Below are 25,760 nucleotides of genomic sequence, written 5' to 3'. Positions count from 1 at the left end.
TCTGTAACTATATCCATCTAGAGTATGCGGTAACATCCAGGAGTTAAGAATGGGTGATTGTACTTTGGATTACACAACCAGCCCTGAAATAACAAAGAGGTCAGTTTCTCACTGACTTTAAACTGATAAGTGATGACCATGGAGAAACTCCTCCTAATGAATGCTAATGAAATTTCCATTAGTAGGGAATTTCTTACATGGAGTGTGGTGCGCAGCGCTTGGATGCTGTGCCAACGGGGATCGGGGGTACTCAGTGCTAGCTAGGGGGATTGCAAGGGCGTTAGCCATTGGAGAAGGCACCTGAGCATCCCGTTACATGTCACAGTTCTGTTGGCACTTCAGAGCAGCGACCTCCTTCTGGTTCCAGTGTCTGTAAGGCGAATGGCATGGGAGGAAAATACAGTCAGGAGCAGCAGAGAGGTGTCGGTTCTTTGCGGCACAAGCCATGTGCTACGGAGGAACAGTGCCTGGAAATGACAGGGTGGCAACAGGTAACCAAGGCACAGAGTATTTTCTGGCTCTAAGATGGCACCTACCTGTATGTGTGCTCAAGTCACTATATATGCCATCAAAATAGTCAGAAGCCAGTCTAGACATATTCCTGATTCTAGATGTCACTTTTTAACATATATTATTTGCATTAATCAATAAATTAATTTGCAGTGCATTATCCACTTACTGAGTCTTCTCAGATGTTTCTGATATTCTTTATCATACCCTTTAGTCCTGAATAACTTAAATAGGTTACTAGAATCCACCAGATGACAATTTAGGGGTACTTCATTTACAACTATTGTTTCATTCAATTTATCACAAATAAGTTTAAGATTCACTTCCTCCTTTGTTGCATCCAAAACATTTTATACACATTGGCCCAAACCAATACTTAGCTTTCAGATTGTCTTTCTCGCTAATTGAAAAAAAACAAACAGCTGAATTATTCCATGACTCTGGAATGTGCCTTTGTTCTTTAATACAATACGAAAGGTCCAGCACCTTCAGAAGCATTCACTAAAATTGTGTGCCTCCCTTTGGAGTGCCCAACTCAGATTAGGAAGTCCAACACTCAGTTGCCAAAGGCATCAAAACCCTAAGCGTTGTCAAAAGAAGGTGTAGATCTCTGCCATTCCTGAAAATAAGAAACCGCTCACCTCAAACTGAGATCACAAAATCTGGGAACAATAACTTTAACAGACTCTTCTCACAATGTGACCCCGATTTTCAGTGCTTGTGTTTAGTAAATGCAGATCGCCAGAGCCCCGCTTTGCAAGGTGTGTTTATTTGTGCATTATGTATAAAAAGTATATTTATATGCACACTCAATGTTTGTATTTCCCTTTTATAAACTCCTACAGTGGCTCTTTAATTCTGACTTCGAGTTTTATACATTTGCCAGCCTCATCTCAGGGTCCATATTAATAAATTCAAAAATTCTGGTTACCATTTCAAAAGAAACTTCCTCTGAAAGAGAAGAAAATCTCTTTGATAATTCTAGGATGGCTGTGTTCAAGATGCACTTAGGATTCAGGCTGGCTAGAGGGCTCACCCAATACTTTTTTACTGCAGCAGCGCTGAGTTCAAGGGGAGATTGTGCAGCATCTAGAACTGTTTCGTTTTTGTGGAGCATTCTCTACTGAGCACTAAGATCATCTTATCTCTGTTTATTACTTCTGCACAATGTATATATGTGTGTTTCAGTAGGGTTATCATTTAGTGGGATTACTGCATTCACATAATTGCATCCGTCGAGGGACCATTTTAGACACAGTTCCTCAGCATTTGATCATTTCCTGAGAAGAGGGGAAGGTCTTTGATTTCAGGCCTAAAGAAGGTCACTGGAGAGTGACCCCAAAGATGCTGAACACTAATTTCCATGGAACTGATAATCAGGACATCTCAAAAGCAAGCGTTTAGGTGAAGAGTTCAGCTAATAAGGCCCCTGATTCCTAAGTGCCATGCACCTCCTGGGCGGTACCGAAACCCCCCAGCTGCCCTGGCAGTTAATGGGAGCTGAGGGTGCTCAGTATTTTGCATAACACAGCTATAGATGCGTTACATTTAACTGCATAATCTCAAGGATGAGAGAACATCTGTCATCCAGTAACAGCAAACACCATCTGGTTTTGTATCACTATATTCCTACTTACTTGAACAAATGAAGCTCAAGTGACACTGGGCACTGCTTCAAAGGGAAAACAAAATGTATTTAGACCTGTTACTTTGCCCTTTTGCACATTTTGAACAGCTATAATGAAAGGCTTTGCCTGCAGAAGCTTTCATTAGAATAATTTTCTATTTGTGCTTTCTCTGCTATTGTTTCAGAATATCATTTTCTCTAACCAACTCATGAAAGATCTCCAAACTAGTTATGAATTAACTCATCTCCCATTACTCCTGACTTTAGCCAGTAGCCTATTTCTTTTTTAAAGATAATATCAAGAGTCCTTCCTGACCTTTTCAGCTTCTGCCCTGAAGAAGAATGGCTGGTCCTGCCTTCTGCTTCTCTTTGCTGGTACTAAAACAAAGGAACTGCAAAAGCAGCACAGTATCAGGCCAAAAATCTGTTCTGTAAGACTAAACTAGACCTCTGGAATTTCGCCCGTTGAGTTGGTTTGAAGACTTCGTGCTGTTCATAATTCACAGTGACTTCTTATTAATATTTTTAATGCCTGGAGGAAAAAGAAATTATGCTTTACTGTACTGTGGAGTCAATTTTTAAAGATGTTCAAGTTATCTGACTAGATAATCGTTCCTCTTCTGGCTTTTGACTACAGCTGTTCCTTCTGTCACTCTATTCAACAGATAGCAGAGCATGTGCCCTGGTCTAAAGTAGGAAATGGTTCTTTAGGAAGCTTTAGGAAATCCATCATGTAACCCACTACTACAATGTACTCTAAAGGCAGTTAATTATAACAACTGATGCTATGCTTTCCAAATCTAGCCCTCAAAGGATTGATGTGCTGAGTGCCCCCAGAAGAGTACTTGACTTGAAAATCAAACTTAGGGACTAGCAGTAGAAAAGGATGCTCAAGTAGGCCAAATGAACCAAATATAAACACAGCTCTGAGAACTAAGAGGAAATTAGTGGAGAACTAGAACAGCTTATATAAATCTAGGGAGGGAAAAATATGTTTATTTGGAGTCTTGGAATTCAAAGTCAGTTTGTACCTAGTGCTTGGTTGAACTTTTCAGTCACATTTTACAATGTTTTTCATTTTCTATGCAATTTATACATTTCATTATAATTTATAGAAACAATCTGTTTCCCCAGGTACGTACAGAGGCAAGTTCGGTAGGTAGGTTTTCATACATACTCGGCCAATTATTTCCATGCACACACATCTTCAAAGAATAAAGCATTTTATTTGAAATGTCTGGAAGCTTACAGAAGAAGTTACAGCTTTAAAATGACTAGCCTTTCTAAAGCCCCCCGAGTCTTCACCCACACAGCTAAATTCCACACTTGCATCTCTATTCTCACCATAAAACTGAAAAGTGACCTCTCAAGGTAATGTTTAATGTTATTTATTATATGTCTTACAATAGCACTTGAGAACCTGAATAACGTGTTGCCACTGTAATTAGAACTGTGCAATATCTGTAATATGAAGCTGTCCGGTAGATTTAGATTGTTAGCTCCTAACAGACTAGAGGGAGAAGGAGGAATAAGCTCTGAGAGATGAAATGTTAGAAACGAGCTCTATTGACTTCCAATCCAGTGCATTATACAACAGAATATGCCAACTCTTAAATTATCATGAAAACTGTAGCAGCCTTTGAAGTGAGACTCACGTACTTGTGTGCCATTCTTGAAAACTCTCTTCTAAGTCACTAAAAGAAAGCTTTGTATCTCCTTGCAAGTTGAAAATAAGAATTTGTGAAAATTCCCCATGCACACATCTGGAATAGTCTCAAATATTTTGCTGCCATGAGAGCTAGCCTTCAAACACAGACACTGCAATGTTTTGGTGGTTTTATCTGCACTGCACGCTGTAGTACAGCACAGACATAATCAAGCTAGTTCCGACCACACTACCTCAGCTGCTGAAAACAGGATCCTTATTAGTGCTGACATTAGTGCAAGCTTATTTATCTCACTCTCCCTCAGCTGTATTACTACCATGCTTCTCAGAATGCCTTCCCAGCATTAAATTACATTGTAAATTACACTGTAAATTAAATATTTCTTCTTTCTGGCTACCTTTGGTTTCAGAGAAGCCTTACTTCTCAAACAAACAGTACCATAAGGCCTTGGAAAAGAAGACACAGGGAGAAGCCACTTGTCTTCTTTTGGCTGCAAATAAACTGGACGAAAAAGTTTCTGCCATGATCACACTTCTAGATTACCATCTCCTTACATTTGTTGACAAAATTCAGAGGTAGTTAAATCCTTAAAATGGATATCTCAAAATAATCCAGATTAGTTTAAGTAATATTAAGAGTAGTTTGAGTTGCTTTTTTTTTTATTTTGTCTCTAAATGAATGGTGCTTAGCACAAATTTAATGAATAGCTGTAGCACCAAAATTTAGGGATCAGTAACCTCTGCTGGAGGAAGAGCAAGTCTTGATGAGAAACTGTAACTAATCTGCACTGGGGGGCATTAACCTTATCAGTCCGGTTCGCTGGAGCCTGAACAAGATCCAGCTCAGCAGCGTCACCAAACAACTGGCTGACAGAAACAAGCCCTGCGTCTGGGATGTGGAACGAGTCAGGAAAGTGTCCTTCTCTACAGCACTGCATGTAATAAGGCCTATTCCCCTGAATAATTTCAGATAATTAACCATCCCATTAGTATTGAATGCTTCAGTTCAACCCACCACTTTCTGCTGTGAACAATCTAACATTTTTCAGGGGAAATCATTTTAATGTAAAGTCACTGCTCAGGACAATGAAAGCCTTGTGACTAGCAAAGGCGTAACAAGCCTCCTTTTCCACCAGGAATATGACCTGCCATACTACAGAAAGCCCTTGGGACACTGAAGGAAGGAGTACTAAGGTACTCTGATCCATTTTGTTCCCTGATAAGGTATTAGTAGAGTTTACCATTCCCCCTTTTAAAGGGCAAAAACCCAGCTGACATACAAGGCGGCCACAATTTCCCCCGAGAGGCTATCATTTGGCAAAATGACTGACCACTGTAGCCGTTTCCCAGTAATTCCCCATAATTTTAAGATTACGATTATTCAATAATGGCAATTATTTTATGGGCTAGAGCTGACATAACCAAAGCTAAACACTGTCTGCTGTGCCTCGCCAAACAACGTACCTGTGAGCACCCACCAGCGCTCTCCACTGCTGTACAGCCACTGCAATGTAATCGTATGCTGAATCCGTGCCACATGGAGCTTTTAAGTGGGTGTTTTCTCCTAAAAATAAAATTTTCCCTGAAAACTTTTTCTAATTAAGTTCCTGGAAAGAATTATAGTTTTTTTCCTTTTAATAGAAGACAAGTTCCAAAGTGGCAACTTTATTCTTGCAGTAGTAAAAGGAATATGAAGTTTCCCTAATAACTGAGTACTTCATGGTAGTGTGCAAAAAATTTTTGATATATATATGAGTTTTTCCAGTCTGGTTGGATAAAAGACTTAAGGAGTCTTTCAGGGATCACATGCAATAGTATCCACTCACTAGTAGAGTCTCCAGTGATGAAATAACCTCTCTTCTCCTGCTGTTTATAAGTGATACAGACCAAACCTCTCTCTCTTTCTCTGATCTCCCTTATACTCTAACTCAGAGCATTGTCTGGTGTCACCTACAGTACAGGACATTTCAAAAGGAGACAAAAATCCTTCCTGTACAAGCCGTAGGTGGATGGTAGACTTTTAATTGTCCTGGCTGGGAATATCAAAGCAGGCAGTGCAATCCTTCTTACTTCAGCAGCAGGAATAAACCCTTGTTTGACAGTTTGCTGATTCCTAGGTAATCTCTTAGAAAAGATAAATTGGCAACTTTCTCCACTTCCAGTCACTAACATGTAATAAATGACTTGATACATGGAAAAATAATGATTCAAAATCAGAGGTCAATGCTCTGGTGTAGAAGGTAAGCAAAGCATAACCCATGACAAAATAGATCCCATGTATTTAGAGTGTACCTTCTGGCCAAATTCAGTTAGATCGATGATGGCAGGCTGGTGTTTCAAGCTTAGTTCAGTGCACTTCTCCATATGGGTTTCTGAATATTTATTGTGAATTGACCACATCTTTCTCCTCTCCTCAGTAATACTTTGACATGATATAGCACCTCTTATTTCTGTCCTGTAAACGTTTGTGTTTTAATGACAGAAAGTTCGCAATGCCTCTGTAAATTGAAATAAATATTTTATACCCGGTTTGCAGCTGATGTAATCTGAGACAAAGATAACAAAATAATACAAATTACTGCTCATGTTAAATTATGAACTATTTTGTTCAGGGACTGTTTTTCATTTATTTACGTCCAGAAATAAATTAATAAGTAGTTATAACAAATAATCAGTTATTACAAAAATAATCCTAGATCGTGACAGTCGTAGAAATGGAGGTAAGGAATTCTGACCCTTTGCTATGTCAAGCCACTAAAAATTAGCCAATTAGACAAAACTGGCAGAAAATCAGAAGGAAGCTTAACTAAACCCTTACTTGTATATGGGATGAAATCACACTGGTGGGAGCCCTGCTCATGAAACTGAGAACTTGAGCCACTAAGGTTTGCAGTGTCTTTCTCCGGTTCATAGCTCCAGCTTTCCACCCATCTTTCCACAGGTATTTTATTGCCGGTCTGTGCACTGCAGCCATAGATTAATTTGTGAGATGGAAATTCTTCTTTCCCATGAAGAAGCCAATTCAAACAGAAGAGCGGGCTGAGCGAGACTGGTGCGCTCGCAGCCCATGCTCAGCCCCCCACATCGCATACCTCTGGCTGTGCATGGGTATCGCCTCCCACCGTCCCAGCAGCACAACTGTCGGGACAGAGCTGACGGCCAGGTCTGACCGCAGCCTGCCCGTGCTGCTGCGCTCTCCCTCCGTCCCACACGTGCACGGCAGAGCACACTCTGACTAAGACCAGCACTGGCAGCTGTGGAGATCCAGGGTGAAGCACTCGTGCGGGGCTATCCGGCTCTCCCTCTGTTACAGCAGGGCTGACTGCGTGCACATACCTCTATCAAAAAGTAACAGCCACAAAATATCAAAGACTGTTTTTCCTCTCCAAACTGACCGCCTGTTGTTTTTTATCAAAACATGAGTCCATCTGTGTCTTCCCAAGCTATGGACGTGCGGAGACATCTGCGTCATTTTGAAAAAAGCATGTGTGTTTGCTTCTAACGGGAAGTTGGAATTGCCAAGAAATAATTGTCAAGACCCTTTGTTGTTTTCCTTTTTATACCTGTTATTTCTGAGCGAAAATGACCTAAGTCTCCTCTCCTTACCAATGCAAATCTGAATTAAGTTCACAGAGTTATGCAGAATAAGGTCCTTAAAGCATCAGAACAAATATTCTTGAATCCAGAGGCTATCTATTCACTCCATTTGATCATACAGATAACCTATATCTACACTGAGCTCCTACTAACCATCACTGTACTTCTGTGTGGTAGCAAAGTTCATAGGGCTGATCTGGCTCATCCACTATATTAGTCACTCAGAGATATTCAGACTGATGGACAGTACTAAGTATTCCCATGACAGCACTGGAGACAGAGACAAGACCATTTCTGTAAACTTTTGTGGTACACAAGCAGTAAAAATGTTATTTTAGGAAAAGCTGGATCTGGAGGCATCAAGAAAATCAGTAACAGCTTTTAAAGCAAAATTACCAAGACTAAATAAAGACATTACTATCATCCAGACTCGGCACTTCCTTACAGTTCTGGTAGGAAGAGCACCTCAGGTGCAAATCTCCCAAAGAAGACAAAATGTCATTTTGAATAAGCTTCTACTTTTCACTACACTGGCATAAATCTAGATAAACCCAGGTGAAATGAGTCACTCAAAGCATACAGTACAGGGTAATGAGAAGAATTTGACCCACTGCATAAAGAGTGACTGTGCTTCTCAAATTTATTTAGTTTCACGGTAGTGATGAGAATATAACGGTGAAGTGGGCAACAAAGATGAATCCAGGTACCACTGCAGCCCTTTCTCATCCTAAGCCTGTGATGTTTTGACTGCATTATTGCAGTTGGCGAGGTTAATGACGGGCAGCACAAATCTATGCATCATATCCTGTCATTATCACAGAAATATGAAACAACGAGCCACTCCGTGACGTAAAATACCTGTCTTTCGCAATTCCTCCTTTTTTTCATCATTACAATTAACTTCATTTACTTCGAGGCAGCTAATAAGTAAAAGGAAAACATTTTGTTTCAACCCTGCAAAAGACGTGGGACTTTCCTGAGGAAAACCAAGCCACACTGTGACAACACTGTTCATTAAAAATAAAAGATCTGCCATGCAATGCAGTTCATGACTTATCCTTTCTGTGCCAGGAGGGCCATTATTTGGAAAATTGGGATATTAACCTCTGAATAGTTCTTCATTATTTTCCCTTTTTCTTTGGAGATTGCATTTGGAAGCTGCAGCTCATCCTTAACTAGTAAAAGTTTACTTACACACAAGGGACTGTAGCATGAAGTGTTCAAAATGAATGAGATGAAAATTTAAATATTTTTGCTTCTCAAGACCAAGTTAGCTTTTCAATCATATATTTAAAATCTGATTTATGTTTCCCAAAGTAAGAACTTTTGGCACAATACCTGAAATTACAGGCTTCTGGGAATAGAGTACGATTTCATAAATATTGGTGTTTATCTTCAGAAGCTTCCAGATTAGTAAGCAAAATCACAGGTTTATCTTTCAAATGCAAATCTATAAACCCTTAGCTACTTAGTGGCATTACATAGCAATTTGGAATTAATCTAAGACAGCTATCCAGTTGAAAGAAATCACCTTCCTGCAGGAGTATCCTTGGTGTTCATAAGACCTCTATCTTAAAGTTACATTACCAAAATACTAGAAGGTTAGGGGAAGTGATAGGTTTCCTCAGAGGGAGCCCTGTCTCTGGACACTAGCGTTTTTCTCCCAGACATGATTACCCTGTGGGAGTCGTATGAACTTTCTTTGAAGGCCACAATTTTTGCTTCAGAATGGCTCAGACTGTTCTGAGCTGCAGGTATTTTGAAAACAAAATTAAGTTTCCATACAAGGTTAAAAATATTCGCTGAGCCCTCTCCCACATCAGACTACAGAAGCTGAATGCTACTAGGCTATCAATACAGTCAGTATATTTTTCAGGAACAAAATATAAACATTGGGTTAGAACACTTAATGTAAGTTTGCTAAGTACTCTCGCTTCCTTTCTTAGTCATGGTTATGAGAAAGGGTTTGTTTAAATGTGGAGGAAAATGAATAGATTCCCCAGACTTCCCTGCTTTGCCAGCAAATACAGCACTTGCTGTACATTGCATAACATGTGGTGAAAAGGGAAAAAAACAGATTCTCTTGATAAAACGCTTGTTGTCTGTCACTAGTTTATTTTTCTTTTCCTATAAATGTACACTTGGGGCCACCTCAGTTTCCACTGGCTTCTACAGGGACAGGTTTAGTCCTTGGGAATAATGAGAAAGGCCTTTGGTGTAAATTCTGTGCTCTCGTGTGCTGGCATTAATCGCAAGCAACTTTCCTACCACTCCAACAGCGATGCTGAGGAGGGCCAGGGAGATGGCAGTAGTCTGTGGAACTGCCCAGAGGGTAAAAGCTCTTCATGTGACGGTTTAGTCAGCCACAGCAGATGTGCGGTATTGAGAAGAAGAGAAGGATGCTACTCCAGCCTCACACCTCTGCGAGGCTGCTGAGATGCCCAGCAGCAGCAACTAATTAGAGAATCAGAGGTTGCGGTGCAGACAGGCATAGCGAATGAGTTAAACCGCAACTAGTAGGAGAGCACGCACTAAAGTAAATAGCATGTATGTGCTGCCTCAAGCTTTCTTCTTTCAGTGAAATATTTTAGTTAGTAGGAACTATGCCCACCACTCATCTGGAGGCTGTTTGGCAGTGTGCAACAAGTGAGGTTTTTTATTCCAGTCACTTTTCAGTAGACCGTGTTAACATAAGAAAGTCATTATTACTTTCACTATTGGCAAAACTGCAGTGACCTAAGAGAGCCGAGGGAAGCGAACAGGAAGAGACTCATCTAGGACAGAGAAATCTACGTCACTGTTCAGGCACATTAGGAGGTTCTTTGAAGAGCGAGCCATGCACCGTGCTCTGTGGATACGGACGTTGGCCCTAGCAGCCTTTCACAAGCACATCAAAACTCCTACGTACAAATAAAGCAGAAAGGGCTTCTTTCCTTAATTTCTGGGATATATAACTTTCAAGAAGGAATTTTAATGCAATGCATATATATATATTTTTTCCTACCAGATCTGCAGAGATGAGCTTTAGAGATCTGACAAAAACAACAGTAGGACGAGTCTGTATTAACTTCATATCCCTTTTCAATGAATGTCTGTCTCATCTCTTTGTGTCAAACATCTGTGAATGATTCTGCCAAAACTCTGGAAGCTGGCTAGGAGCTACCAAGTGCAAGTGAAAGCATCTGTGCTCCAGATAGCACAGCTGTATGAATGACGCTGCTCCTCTGCCTGCAGAGCACACACCATGCCAGCTGTTTTGACAGGGTGCACGGAAGGGAGATCGATGAGCGGCTCTCTGAGAGAAGCCATGGCACACTTCAAAAGCATTTTTCCCTTTCACTCCCCTGCTTTTATGCACTGCTCATCTTGCTTCAGTTATTTCACTTCTTTAATCTGATAAACATTAATAAAACAGCAGGTTCTCCTCCCAGCACTGATTTTTTCAATAACTTCTTTAGGCAGCGAGCTTACAGCCTGTTACTTTGCCAGGGTCTGACAGTTCAGATTACACGGCCACCTTCCTCCACTAGCACCCAAGGATTTATGTAGCAAGTTTCTATTCTACTTTGTAGTCAGTGCAAATCAACAAGGCCTGCTGCACAACCAGCTTTCTTGCAATGTCTGTACTAAAGGGAACATCGCTGTTGATTACACAAATGTTTTTACACACAATGGCTTTCTTTAAATCGTTTCATTTCATTGCGTTGTGCTTAGCTCGCTGACTAATCTGCTCTGCCGAGGAATAAAATATCGGTTATATTTTTCTCATTTTTGGCATCAAAACAGATTAACCTGAACCCAAAATGCCTATTTTGTCAAAAAGAAAGAAGGTAAATACTAAGAAAAGCTTTTCTCATCCTTTTGAAGGCCTTTTCTTCTCTGCTTACAGCTCTTTGGTTTGAGCTTCACGAACATTTGTGTGGGCAAAGTGGGTTGGCATGAACAGTATGCAGAGAGAATTTCAGGCCTGTAACAGAGATTTGCTATCTCCAAATTAGATTCTTGATTAAATAAAACACATTTTGACAGGCTCAGAGTTGCCTTTTAAAGGTCAAGACATTCAGCCAGGGAACAGAAACAACTTTGTACAAAACACGAAGGCCTGGTCCGTGTCCCAAGGACCTTTCCTAAGCAGCACAGATCTGTGAGCAGTGTACAGTGAGATCAAAAGGACAGCAATAAACCAGAGCAACTAGTGTGCACGGTCAGGTAGTGATGGCTCTCTATTGCTATTAACTTGTATTTCTAAATGCTACGGAGGAAGAGCCTTCTGAGGGAGATTTGAACAGGAGAGGATACTGTGCTTTTGCACTAGACTGTAATGTACTTTCAAGCACTGGTGATGATAAGAGTGCAAATGAAAAGGAATATGGTGAAATGTGGTGAGAACACTAGAGATACCAGAAAAGGACTTTACTCTTGACCTGGAAGCTGGAATGGTATTTATAAGGTGATAGGCAATATGCAGAGGGATGTTTCTCTGATTGCTTCCAAAAAGAAACTAAAAATAGGAGGGCAAATGAAAGTTAGCCTATCTCCACATTGGTTTTTGAAGTAGTGGGTAAGAAATGTTTAAGCTCAACCTTAACAGAGGGAAAGAAGCAAGAGAGCAGGTAGATTCCAGCCTGAAGCAGGAGAGCTGTTTGTTCTGGGAGCATCAGAATAAACCCAGCAGCATTTTTTCTATTTGTATTTTGTGACTGGCAGTTTTTTAATTGAATTATACGAACACTGCAGACAGTGAAGAACCCGTGCAGGAGAGACCTCACTGTCTCACAGCTATCTGAGACCGTACAGAGCTCCAGCCGAAGCTCCAGCACCAGCAGGCTGTAAAGCTGCCTGCTGCATGGGCACCGACCCCTCCTGCGATGTTCAGTGGCACCCTAACTCGCAATGCGGGCGTTAACACCATGTCTCTTTTCAATGGGGCTCTTATTTTTTTGAAATGTTCACACTCTTTGGTTATCTTTACCTTTCCACCATATTTGCCTATTGCTGGCTAGTGCATGTGAAGGATCGGGAGTTAAAAGGAACTGACAGATATTCAAGGACACAGATAAACGCACAAGCTGGAAAACATTTCACCCTTTTTGGGTTTTTTATTAAATTGTAGTAAGAGCTTCAGAAATTATTTTGTATTATTACTTATGAGCACAGCTCTTCAGAAATGGGGGGGGGGAGAGAAAAAAAAAAAAAGAAGTCCTATTTTTGAATGAGGGAGGTTGTTTCAATCTGAAGCTTTCCTACTGAGGTGTAAAGTGACCACACTGTCCTAATGCTTTGAGCCACTCCGAATGAAAAACAGCCTGAACCTTCAGGGACCACCACAGTAAGTAAGGACTGTTAGCAAATGAAAACAATAGTACTATGCATGTTTCAGCTCAATGCTCAGCGGGGTTGTATCTGTGTTAAAATCTATATTCTACAAGTTTTTATGGCTGGAAAGCACATGGGAGAACTTGCATCACTCACTTTCAACTTTACTGACTCGTTTAAGAACAACTAATATTTCTTCATTCTCTTCCTTTATTAGTAACTATAAGCATTACAGAATCCCAATTCCTACTCCTTTTGTTTATAAACGTATTTATAGATGTATATCCTTTTTGTTATACATTTTCCATTCTAAATAATTCATACTGTAGCAAGCAATAGAATTACAAGATTACAGCAATGGCAAAATTTGTTTTTCCCAGTAGTAATATTAAACTCCACACATCAGTTGAACTCAATATTAGTCCATGTAAAATGAACATCTTTAACCTCACTAAAAATTCAAAACCATCAAGAAGACTGATCTGGGTTTTTTCCTTTTGCTAGTTTTCCTTCCATAGAACTCTGTATTCTCTTATCTCCCCAAGTTACTTTTAAGTATCAAAAGAAGGTCGTATTTTTATTCACATACAGATGGAGATAAATAAATTAGGAGTCAGCCTCCAAAAAACTCAAGGGAATAGCTGTGATTTATCTCCTATAAACTAACAAAAATACTTTGCCTAAAGAGAGAAACTCTGGAGGGATTAATCAATCCACGTCTGAAAGACACTGTTTATCCGCTGTTTAGCAGATTGATAGAAGATGCAAATTTATTAAAAGAACTATTCTGGTCAACTATCAATAACATGTTGGGTTTCCTTTACACTGAAAGAACGTACAGTGTCAAATGTTTCCTGTTTTATCCTGGGATTACAGGACCTTAAAGTAAGAACGGAGGAAGAGATACAATTCAGGGGGACCCGGAGTAGTCGTTTTCCTGTAAATAGAGAATCCAATCCTGTCAATACAAATTTAATCAACAGTGGTTTTCCCTCACAAACCCATAAAGTCAGGATTGAAAGATAATATAGATTTTGGCAGATATAATCAAATGCATACACGGCAAATTCAGATCACGCAGTATAAATTACCTGAAGTCTGTATAAATGTATTGAAGTCCTCTACCGCAACACTTTCCTGCATATGCTTTTATCTGTTAGTATCACTGTACTGGCAGTGTTTACCACACGCTCTAGGAAGCATAAAATTCTTATAAAACACAGAAAGTCCCTCTCCTAGATCACTAACAAAGGAAAACAAAACGACAGATAAAGGCCATGTACAACACAAACAAAAATCCTGCCTTCCAGCCCATTTTGCACCTCTCTCATCTGGTGTTGTATGGAGAGGAAAATAGCAGGGGATACGTATGCGTTCGATGCAGGGTGAACTGCGAAGGCAGGCTGTGGCCTGCAAGCAGTCAGCTGTCCTTGCAGGCTGTCCCACGCTGTGTCACATTTCATTTCCTCAACGGTGCTCATATTATTATTTGAGCCGTGAGAACACCACATGAACTTCTGTTTGCACATAACCATTTTACTTGGGAAATAAATAAAATTAAAATAAATTCAATAAGCTCAAATAAACATTAAATGTTTTTTCTTTGGGTTTCTAAAAAGAGACCAGACTTTGCAGCTGGAAAGCAGGAATGTCAGGCGCAGCCAGTAGCTCGCAAGCAGCTGGAAGGAGTTTTAGGCTCATCAAGTGTCTCCTTAATATTATTGTTCCCAACTGGAACAGTTTAGAAAAATTCTGTGCTTATTTCCGTATCACTGTCCCCGTGTACCTAGATCTTTCTGGCAGCTTTGTTCTCACACAGTTTGATTCTCCCCTTGTCTAAAATCTACGCTGAAGGCCTTAAAAATGGGGTGCCACAACAGCTAACATGCAGGTTCTTGCCTCCTTTATTGCATATGAGACTTCTTGCTTTTGAAGGATGAAAGCCACAGCTCACATTTGCGTGTTCTACCAAAATAAATTTATGCCTTTAAAGTGAAAAATCCCAGGTAGCTGGTCACTGTTGCTTGGCTGTGGCTTCCAGGAGTACTTACATATGCACTCCTGGCATTTTAAATCCCAAGGTATCTAACCGACTGCTTAAAGACATGAACAGAGCTGCCTACATCCATACCAGTGTCCCATTCAGGCACTAAATCCCTGTTACACTGCAGAACTGCCTACTGCCCCCTCAGAGTACCCCTGTGAGCTTGGCCCCGCTCAGGGATGAGCCAGCTACCTGTTTTCAGGGCTGAGCTGCCAAGTTTCTCCTTCACCATGAGCCCACAGACCAGCAGATCAGGCATCACCGGTAAGGTACGTGCTCTATTCAGATGCTCACATTATCCATTTGGGAGCAAAGACACCAGATCAGGTCTGCCAGATTTGAGAATTGGCCGGTGTTGCGTGCAGCCCGCAACACACTGTTGACATAACTCTGTCTCTCCTAGGACATGGTATAAGCTGCCAGAAGTACCTGTGTAACACCCATGGCTATAAAAAAGCACAGATAGATTAAAAATCAGCTCCCCAGTGGTTTAGAAGACTAAACACAATACCGAAAACAAGTGACTCATCTGATGTAATTTTAGCTATGACAGAAACATTCTTTATAACTTAAGTCAAATCACATAATCTTTCCGCTTTGTTACAGCCACCTGTAGTATAGGACCAGTGACAACTATTGCTGTCCTCACTGATTTAATGAGGGGGACACTGATTAATAGAAGAGTTTTTAAGAGATGCAAATGGGTTCCAACAAAAATTGTTTTACTTTGTCATCTGTATTGGTTTTCCAGCAGCACGTGAACTACCAGCTATGCTAAATGCTGCAGAAACGCACGGCCACGGACAACCCCTGCCTCAGAAAACAAACCGTGTGCAACCTGCCAGCGATGAAATGTAAGTAGCAATTTCAAAAACGGAGCACCAAGTGTGAAAAGATATGTAGCCATGACAATTTGGACCTGGTAGCTCTTGGGTCACTCACTATTTTCCTGAGAAATACGGCTTCACTTCTGCAGGAAGACATGGTATGCCTAAGTATGCCATACCCCTTTGAAAAAATCAAACGGGATCCAGAAATAGACACACCCTCATGTATAATGACCTCTTTTCAATCTGACTGTTCTCATACAATTTGTTCTCGAGTATAATTAAAATGCCATACAAGCCCAACATATTCATTTAGCGGTGCTGCAGTTAGCCTTAGTTACAAACTAATCTCTTACACATTTTCCTTGTCTGACAGCGAAGATCTTGTGGTTATATCATTAGGTTATAAGATCGATGTTATACCTAAGTAATATCTCTATTCACCTTGTTTACTGTTTAGGTTTTTTGCTGATCTTTCACAATCACAGATTAATGCTTCACTTAATTACCAGACTATGCCTGTGCATTCCTAAAATGCCCTGAAAACAATTTTTATGCCCGCTGCATAATAATTCAGTGATATATTGTGTGTTTACTTGTAGGCTCTGTGTCGGACTGGGGACAAACCTCCGTTCCCCGCCTACTTCCATAAATTTAAAAAAATATGTAAATATTTGATGACAAATCCACCCAAGCAAGAGATATATTTGTGGAACAGCTTCCAGTATAAAGAAGTCCTGACTCCAGTTGTGGTCTTCAGAAAATACAGCGATGATTTTAATTCATAATTATTTTTCCAGAACCAGTGATGCGTACAGAATAGCAATGATGTTTGTTCCCATAAGTAATTCGGATCACAGTTTTACTAAAGTATGTTTCCTCCTAATGGGTCAAAAAGAGTTAATTTGTTCAGTTAAGGTCAGTGCTAGCTGCGTCAAAGGAACACCTCACCTTTCAAAAATGTCTTCCACATAGATCAATAGGAAATGTTCAACAGCTTAATTACTTTGGGGTCTGGATGAGATCAAGTCTTCTATTACTCGGAGTAAATAATGTCAGTGAGACAGTATAATTTTAGATTCATAAAATGCTTTAAAACTTTGCCATTAGCCAAATTTATTACTTTTATCTATTTGTAGCAGGACTGCGTTGTGATACAAATTTTGTGGGCACCTTAGACAGTGTACAGCAGATACTTCACAGAGTTTCCAGAGCAATGACTAAACAGCAGTTTTACTCATTATGGTAAGATAGAAAACAATTAAATTAACTGCATATACACTTTTGTGAATGGTATATCCTGGGTTATGAAGATTTCATACTGATAGTAACAAACAGTACTAGAAAGACTAACCAGCTCTGTGCCACTAAAATACTCCTCACGCAATCTATTGCAGCAGAAATTCATACGTTCACTACTAAGATTCCAAAATATCAGAAAGTAAAATAATACTGCTTTAACAGGTATTAACCCTAAACCTCAGTAAGATAAAATTCAAAAGAACCAAACTAAGAAAACATGTCTTGAAATGCCACGCGCGTTACCTAAGACAGAGGAGGAACAAGCATTGTTCCATTATTTAATAAGGAAATTGCTGATCATTTCGCCTGACATCAATGTCAGGAAAACTGATGGAAAGGCTGGTACAGGAAGCAATCAGTGTACAACTAAAGGATGATAGTACAATTAACACCCGTCAACATAGAAAATGGGTTTTGTCAGAAAAAAAACCCAACTTCCTATTTTCCCATGAGATTATGAATTAGTTTCATAAAGGAAACTTCTGTAAGATTTCTGTAGGGCTTTGGCTCACAACTTTACAGCATTTTTGGTCAAAAACCCAGCAATGTATAATACCTGTGTAGCCCATACTAAATGGACCCAAACCATACTGAATGATCTGAACAAAAATATAAAGTTATTGCTGGAAAAATATGCAAATTACAAAAAGTTATAGAGTAATAAAAAATGGGAAGGACAGGCCATTAACACAGACCAACTTAGTAAGGTCTGGACTATGTTTCAACACAGAGGAGACAAAGTTGTTCATTAAAAGAACAAAGAAAATTGGTCTCATGTCCAAGATGGAAAATGATGGTGTGAAAAGCAGTGACTCTGAAAAGGAAGAAATAGTAATAGCAGACCCAAGCAGACACATGTTCTAAGAGCAAAGTGTAGGCAAATGTTATTCTTATCATAAGTTGGGGGCTAGCTGGTAGGAGTTGTTGGTGCTATTCCACCTCCCTGTGATTTCACAGAGACCATTACTGGTAAAATGTGCTGAAAAAAACATCTCCAGAAAACCAAGGGCTTTACTGAGAGGAACCATACCAATAATTTGTGATAATAGGGAGCCTTTAGAAACTCCAATTGATACTTTGAAGAAGTTTATATGTTGAAGAAGTTTATATGTGGGAATATTAACAGAGAATTACAGTCTATGAATACAGAAATGGGAGAGGAAATGGCTTTCTAACCTGTTGGAAAAAAACATAATAGGCTCCACACATGCTACTGAAGACAGATAAATGCAAAGGAAAGCCAGTAGAAACGTTCAGCAGCAAGGAAAACAAACTGTGTGAACAACACACTCGGGGATGTGTTGAATTTGAGTCCCTATATAAAAACAATAGCCTTTCTAAAACCTTGCATTAATGCTGAATTGCTGGGTGAGGGTCCATGGCCTTTTATTAGGAAGACACAAGGAGTTAATCATAAAAGCAATATATTTCAAACTGCTGTGGATTTACTTCTTGTGTTCCCCCGTGAGAGCATTCCCCCCATGTTCCATTTCTGGCACATTATGTTACGCAAATACTCACAGCCAAAAACATTGAGCTGTACCTCCTGCTGCCCACTGTGCCAATGCTGGTCACAGCCTCAACAGATTTTGATACGCATCCTGCTCTCTTCTGCAGATACAGAATTTATCCACTGCAAAGCCTCGAGTGAAGCAGCATTATGTTTAAGAAACATGAAAGAAAGAGAAGAATAGCATAGAGCTGCATGGTGGTGGGAAAAACGCCTTTAGCTCCTGGGCAGTGGGGCAACTCTTTATAACTGTTGATTGAGAATGCAGAGAGAGATAGAAGCTGTGCATTGAGTTAAATGCTGGATCCACTGACATGGGTGAAAGGTACTGCACTACTCCGGTGAGGTCAGGGTTCTGCTCCTCACACATGCTTAGGCAGTCCATACAATCCTAACCAGAATGGTCCAAATTGCAAGGATACGTGCTTGAAAAACATCTGACTAATCTTTGATTTCCATAGCTTCTCACTAAGCCTCCTTCTCCCAGCAACTACAATGAGGAAAGAAAGCCCCTTATAATTTGACTTCGTAATTATCTGTAAGTCTAAGTACAAAATGAATACTTCAATTCAAAATCACAATTACTAGTAAAAGTACTAATAAGAGCAACTGCTAGTGAAAATAACTAACTAGCCACTAGTTGCTAAAAAGCTTTTTAAAACTAAGCTATGTACCATCTAAATAAAAAAAGGGGGTTGTGATGCACTTGAGAAGATCCTGAAATGAAACATGCCCTACGCAAGTTTCCTATATCTCCTATTTAAACTCTGCCAAACTATGTATACATTAAAAGAAAGAACAGGTTGATCAATTTCAATTTTCAGCATGTCAGAAGCCCAGAAGGGTCTGCTGAACGCAACTGGAAACGGACTATGTGGGTGCACAGCTGCCAGGGATCATAGCCCATATAAACCAGTCAGTGCCTTGCATTTGTTGTTACCCCACACGATGCAACAACGGCGTAATCTCCCTGCTTAGGTCAGGGCTGTGTCTGCATGTTCACTGAAGATGTGCTTCTAGCACATAGGCACCAGAAGCTCTAGCTAGCTAAACCAGTAATGATGCTGAGAAGTCCACCTACAGTTTCACCCACCTGCATCATACCCAGTCATTGCCCAGACTTGTGCCCTTCAGCAAATTTGCAGTAAGCTTGGTGAGGCCAAGTACACACGGGAGGACAGGCCAGCATAGAATTCAAAATAATCTTGATCAATTGGAGAAACATTGCAAGCACAAGATGAGATTTAAAAGGTTCAAGAGCAAGAAAATACAGTTAGGCAGAAGTAAGCGGGTGCACAGGCTACATCTGACACCATGGCAAGTATTTAGAAAAAGGGAAGAGAGCGTGCAGTCGGTCACCACGACAGCGGCCTGTTGCCAAGAAGGCATATCCAAGGGCAGCTGTAGTAGCAGGAACATAGCCTGCAAGGTACCTAAAATACCCCTTCCACTTAATTTAGTACTGATACGCATTCCACTAGATTACTTAACCCTAGCTAGGCGAGACACCGCAGGAATGGTACAGACAATCGAGGAAATGTCCAAAGTAAAAAAGAATCACCAGAGGGCTGGAAAACATGATGTTCAAGGCAGAATTGAAAGATGTGGCACTACTTAGCTTAAAGGAGAGAAGGCTGAGAGAGAGAGACGCTTGTTAACAGTCTTCAAATTTATCCTGAGGCTTCCAATGGAAAGTAGAAAAGGTCAAAATTTGAGCATAGTGGTTGGCTGACATATTAAATGCTAATATGTTAAACTCAAATTCTGAATTACATTTTTCAGGAGATCAGGCCAGACAGTGTTTTCCAGACAAACAACTCTGAGAGGCTGACGCTTTCCTGAGGTTAACAATAATTTCTCATGGTACTTTGATTGACGCAAATGCTCAATCACATTCAAATCAAAATAGGAGGAAGCTACTATTTTACATGGCTTCCTGTAGGACATATGCAATGTTATCCCAGAGGAGAAGGCAGGTTATGCAATGAGTGAGCAGCTCTGCATAGCTATGTTTATTTGGGAAGCATTTCCAGTAATTATTTGGGAAGGACTAAGAGAATAAACTGATAAGACAGTCTCATGATTTAGTATTTTCATCACTAAAGTAACAACTAGATTTTAAATGAATTGGATCTTGGTTGCTATTTCGCTCTCTTTATGCAACTTAAATAATAGAAGGGAAATGGAAACTTGATTTACTAATATTAGGATTCTTCCACTGCGTGTGTGTTCGCATGCATGTGTAAAAGTACTGGCTAATAAAGAAATGGAATAGTTTCCTCTACCTTATCATATTCTAGCCTCACTGGCAATATAGTACAACCCTAAGCTTGTTTTAGGAGCCAAAATGGACCAACTGTTTTCCAGATTTAAGGGATGGTAGAAAGACAGCCAATTCCCACTTCTTAGCAAAGCTAAATACTGCTCCAATTCAACTAATGAGTAAGTCAGACAAATAAGTCAACTATGGTGACATTTGAAACCTTATTTTCTTCTCTTTTAAAGGGAGACTATATAGAAATAAATTACTTTTAAATTAGTTTAAATAAATATAGAGTCCTTTAAGCATAAAATATCACATAAATACTTCTCTGATTACATACTTCCATATTTGTCCTTACTAATTATCATGAGTTAGCAGCACTTCTAATTAATGTGCCTTGGATGTACAACCCCCCCCCGCCCCGCCTTCTTATCTCTGTACATGACAGTATTTGCAAAACATACAAATGAAAGACTTCAGCTAAAAGCTTTTCCGCCAACCAGTCCTGCTATAGAACGGCCTGCTGCTGGAAAAGCATGCTGGCTTCTGCATGGAGCTCTCAAGCATTCTGCTTTGCCACAGCAGCTTTTAAACTTGAACCGGACATATTTATTTGTACGCCATCACTACAAATCCTTTTCAGGTTTATAGCTACTGCACACCAATTCTGTCATCTGTGTTCTTGAAGCAAACTGGAAAGCTGGGCGTGAGCTAAGATACACAGAGCTTTTTCAGAGCACTTTGGAAGCCAGAATTATGGAAGACTTTTTCCACTTTTACCATTCACTCTTTGTTATGCTTGGCCTTCATCCCCTCCTGTCACCTTAAAAATGAAAACAGCATGTTCATTATTATTCATGGAAATTCAACGGATACGGAGAAAGTATCCCTTTTTTCCCCCAACTGTTCCATTTTTATTTCTTTTGGGAAAGACTATGATATTCTTTGCTTGGGTAGCAATCTCTTGAACTGCTGCTGCGCCATTGAATTCACAGGAAGATAATAATTTGCATTGGCTTTACTGATTCTTATCTGTAAGCTAAATAATGGTGTGGCTATTAGGCCTGAGCAAAGCTCCCAGCGCTGTTGCGCTGCCCAACGTCCCCCTCCTTCTGTACACTGTCATACAGACACTGGCCCAGCCAGGACAGCTGTCCTCAGTAGAGGCAGCTTCACCCAAGGGGCCTGGTACCTTGTGGCATGAAGTATGGGGATGCTGTAAGCTTCTCAGCTAGCCTAGTATTTCATATTCCATGTTTACAGGGCCCAGTACAATATCTGTTCTTGACTGGGGTTTACTGGATATTACTACAGTGTAAAACCTTATTTCTATTAGTGCTACTCCTAATTACATGCTGCTCCTGCTATGTATTGCAGCTGACATAATTTCATTGACCATTACCTTGTTATTCTCCTATGAGACAGAGAGAAAATCCTATCTTTCTTTTTAAAGACCAGTAATTAAATTATGTATTTGTATTCATCTTTTTGTAAACAAACTCCTACTGCCTCTTTACAGAAAAGATATTTCCATGTGTTTGGCCATCCTCGTTTTCCCTGTCTGGATCACCTCTGATAATGCTTCAATCCCTTTTTGAGATGGGATGAGCAGTACTATGATCAATATTCTATACGAGACCATTCAGGGAATGGCATTTCGGATATTTATAAAATCTGCATTTTATAATTGGATGGTTTGCATTTCTGTTGTACTTCTTAAGCATTCTAACATAGTGTTATTTTCCAACAGCTTTGCCTAGCTTAGAAGCTTTTATTGCCATGTCTACTGTAGCCTCAAAACCCTGTTTCGGAAATGAAGCGGTTAGTTTAGAAATCGATGAGTTATATGACAGGTTTATTTTCTTTTTTCTAACATACCACACTTTCCAGGTTTTGACACTAAACATCGGCTTCATTTATTGCCATGTTGTCTGTTTATGCCGTTTGCTTGGTAATTCTCTCTTGCCCCGCTGAAATTTTTCTCCTTGCCTTGAATAGCGGCTTGACTCTTGCAGCATGTCTGGACCGGTTTATACTTTAGCTTCACATTTGCTCTTTGGTCACCGCACACATTTCTCCTGAGATGCCTTTTATGACCGAGTAATGTTCATGTAAAACTTCCCTTTCTGCGTGCCTTGTATTACACACAAACTCTTATAGCCAAAAGACACGCACGTCCGAGTGTCACGCACAGATGTGACACAAAGGCACAGAAGAGTAACCTTTTCCCCCAAGCTCATGGACAGGATCTTAATCCTTTTGCTGTGAAGTTTCTGCTGCTGCCCCTTCTCAGCCTCCAGAATCCCACCTCTTTGTAAGTTGAGCCTCTACAAGCACTGCAAAAAAACCACTAAGGAGTGCAGGGATGTCTGAAGCACGCCGCCTTGCACACACTGAAAGGGGTTTGAGTGGCAGAAAACATTCTACATGAGACTTCTCGACTGCTTACACAGGAGAATAACTTTAAAGACTCTGTATATCCCTTTCCCCAGAAACATGCTGCTAATTTGTTATTCATATCTGACCTTCAAAGATACTGCATGTGATGATACAGGAAACAATATGCGTGCATCATACTTTGTGCAAGGTCTTTTGTGAATGCGGATTACCAGTTACTATCAATGTGTGCACAAGCTTATCTCAGAGTGGAGCTGCAACAGATCAAAATGATGCTCAGCATTAACCAAAATTTCAATCCTAGCTGTCTAATATCCCAATATGAGAAAGTAGGAGCTGTGAGTCTGGAGCATCCTCAAAGCTAGGCTTTGCTTATTAGATGTCTAAAATGGATCAAAAAGCCTCGCTGTGGGCATGAAGGATTGGAACACCGGGGCTTAGGACTCATACCCAGGCTGAGGTCTAACGAAGATCATGGATTGACACCCAACAGTGAAACACTCTGAAGTGACATCCGCTTTACCCCTTTTTCGAAACGGGCTGAAACAGGCTATACCTTGAAAAGAAAGTAATAGCCAAGGAGGGGCGAGGGAGAAGAATCCCTTTCCCTGACTGCGGGAGAACATTTTACTTCCTCACGGCTTTTCCCTTTTTTTCCGCCGCCCCGGGGACTGCCGTCCCCCCGCTCCCGCTCAGCGCCAGCGCACCACAGCCGCCGGCGCGGGCAGCGCACGCAAAGCCCGCACACAAGCGCCGGGGGCTGCCGCCTGTGCCCTCCGCGCGGGGCCGGGGCCGGGGCCGGGCGGGGCTGGGGCGGGGCTGGGGCGGGGCCGGGGCGCGGCGGCCCCCCGGGGCGCTGCGGAGGTGGAGCCCGAAGGTCGGCTGCCCGCTGCGGGACGGGCGGAGATGCGCTGAGGTGCCGGACGCCGGGTTCCTACGGCCCGCACACACGCACCTGGGAGCGGGGCGAGGGCCGGGGGTGGGAGGCGGCCCCCCGCCGGGCCGGGCCGGGCCGGGCCGGGCCGGGCCGGGGGGAGGCAGCCAGAGGACGGGCCGGGAGGGGGGATCCCCACACCGGGAGCAGGCAGAGCGGCGGCGGGAGCGGAGCATGGAGCGGAGCTGCTGCCCCCCCGCTCCGGAGCAGGAAGCGGTGGAAGCGTGGCTGGACGATCACGGCGACTTCACCCGCTCTTACTTTGTTAGGAAAGCTACGAGGTAAGCCCGGAGCGGCGGACAGGGGCAGATCCCTTCTTCCCAGCAAAAGGTCGTTCTCCGGTTAGTTTCCCTTTGCCGTCTCCAAAGGAAAGCAAAAGGCGATCCCCGCTACCACCGCCCTCGAAGGAGCAAAACCTGAAAGCGGCAGCAGCAGCAGCAGCCCCCTGGGCTGCCGCCGAGCCCCGGGCACCGCCGGCTTTCGGGTTCTTCCCCGGGCGGCAGCCGCCGTCCGCAGGTCCGGGAAGCTGTCCCGGCCCCGGAGCTCCCTGCCCCCGGCTTTTATTAGTTTATTTTGTGCTCTCCTTGGTTAAAACAGTCAACTTCTAGTGAGTGAGCGAGCGCTATGTTTTTTCCTGCGCCGCGAACTAGATCTGTCGAAGCCTGAGATAACATCTGATCTCTTCGGGAGGGCGGGTTATGTCATTGCTTAGCGATGGCAAAACAAAGCGCTGCTCCCGAAGAGCCCCGTCGCCCTGCGGGCTTGTCACCTTGCTGACATCTCGGCGCCCGGCGGGCGGAGCGGGGCGGAGGGCGCAGCGCCGAGGGAGCCGTACGCGGTGCGTTGGCGACCAGAGAGGGACGCGGAGCTCTGGCCGGTGAGGCGAGCCGCTCGGGGCGCCGTCACCGCAGCGGGATCCCGGGACGCCGCGCTGTGCTCCGGGGCTGCGGGAGGGAGGGGAGCGGCGGGGCGGCCTCCGCGCCGGCAGGGGGCGGCCTCCGGCGTGGGGCGGGCAGCGCGCGGCGGGCAGCGCCGGCGCGCGCCGTGCCTTGGCGGCGGTTCTTGCAAAGAACCGCATGTAAAGATCCGAAGAGCTCGTCTGGGCTTTGGTTTTTTTCCCCCTCCCCGGCTTGCCATGCTGCCTTTTGGAGATAAGACGAGGTATTTGCTCACCGTTGTCACACTTCAGCAGTGGGACTTCAAGTTGATGTCGAGTAAATTCGGCTATTTTTAGAAGTGGCGTCAGGTTTCCATTTTGAATATTTTCCGATAAACAAAGCGGTGGGGATGCAGAGCGCGGGCGGTCCGCGGCTCCCACGGTGTGCCTTAGTGGGGAGCTGGGGTTAGCGAGCCCTGCGCTCTGCTCCCGGGACGCGCCGCCGCCGGGGCTCGCTGCTCCGCTCCCGCGCCGCCGGCACCATCTGCTCACCGCCGCTCCTCTCCTTCTTCCCCAAGTCACTTAGCGGGGATGGATGCATTCTGAATGAGGTTTTGCCGCTGCTCCTCTCTGCATGGGATGGGGCGGTAAGAAGAGAAATCCCCATTAATAATTGACTCGCAGCGAGCTAGAAAAGCTTCAGGGGTCACCTGCTTTCTTGTGACCATCTGTCAGGCGGTCCCCTTTCTTCTGCTGCTTCTTCCTTAGGTTCATTTAACAGAAGAATAATAAAAATGCTTTTTAATTTATTTTAAATGTTGATTAAAAAAAAAAAAGGCTGTGCGTAGGTGTAGGATGCATAGATGGGAGTCGTTAACCTCGATATTCTC

The 25,760-nt window shown here is 42.3% G+C and overlaps 1 protein-coding gene and 1 long non-coding RNA gene across 12 annotated transcripts in view; one reads left to right on the top strand and one right to left on the bottom strand.

Moving 5' to 3' along the window:
* The window catches only part of PDE5A (phosphodiesterase 5A), a 139,402-nt gene that overhangs the window by 47,166 nt on the left and 66,476 nt on the right, over positions 1-25,760 (top strand). For 4 of the 11 annotated variants that reach the window (XM_075090140.1, XM_075090131.1, XM_075090139.1 and 1 more), the window contains exon 1: positions 24,594-24,870. In XM_075090140.1, the coding sequence (XP_074946241.1) occupies positions 24,692-24,870 (179 nt within the window). In that variant the 5' untranslated portion in view covers positions 24,594-24,691. Of the gene's footprint in view, positions 1-15,511; positions 15,615-23,937; positions 24,275-24,593; positions 24,871-25,012; positions 25,155-25,760 lie in introns of those variants that run through there. The other 7 variants (XM_075090138.1, XM_075090135.1, XM_075090136.1 and 4 more) reach the window with 4 other exon arrangements.
* On the bottom strand, positions 12,476-24,127 carry LOC142056015 (uncharacterized). Its single transcript, XR_012660165.1, has 2 exons — positions 22,541-24,127; positions 12,476-21,485 (listed from the first exon to the last, which is right to left on the bottom strand). It is a non-coding gene; the product is annotated as an uncharacterized LOC142056015 (long non-coding RNA).

Source organism: Phalacrocorax aristotelis, chromosome 4, assembly GCF_949628215.1.
Source record: "Phalacrocorax aristotelis chromosome 4, bGulAri2.1, whole genome shotgun sequence".
Classification (NCBI taxonomy): Eukaryota; Metazoa; Chordata; class Aves; order Suliformes; family Phalacrocoracidae; genus Phalacrocorax; species Phalacrocorax aristotelis.
This window is presented reverse-complemented; position numbering and strand designations above follow the sequence as displayed.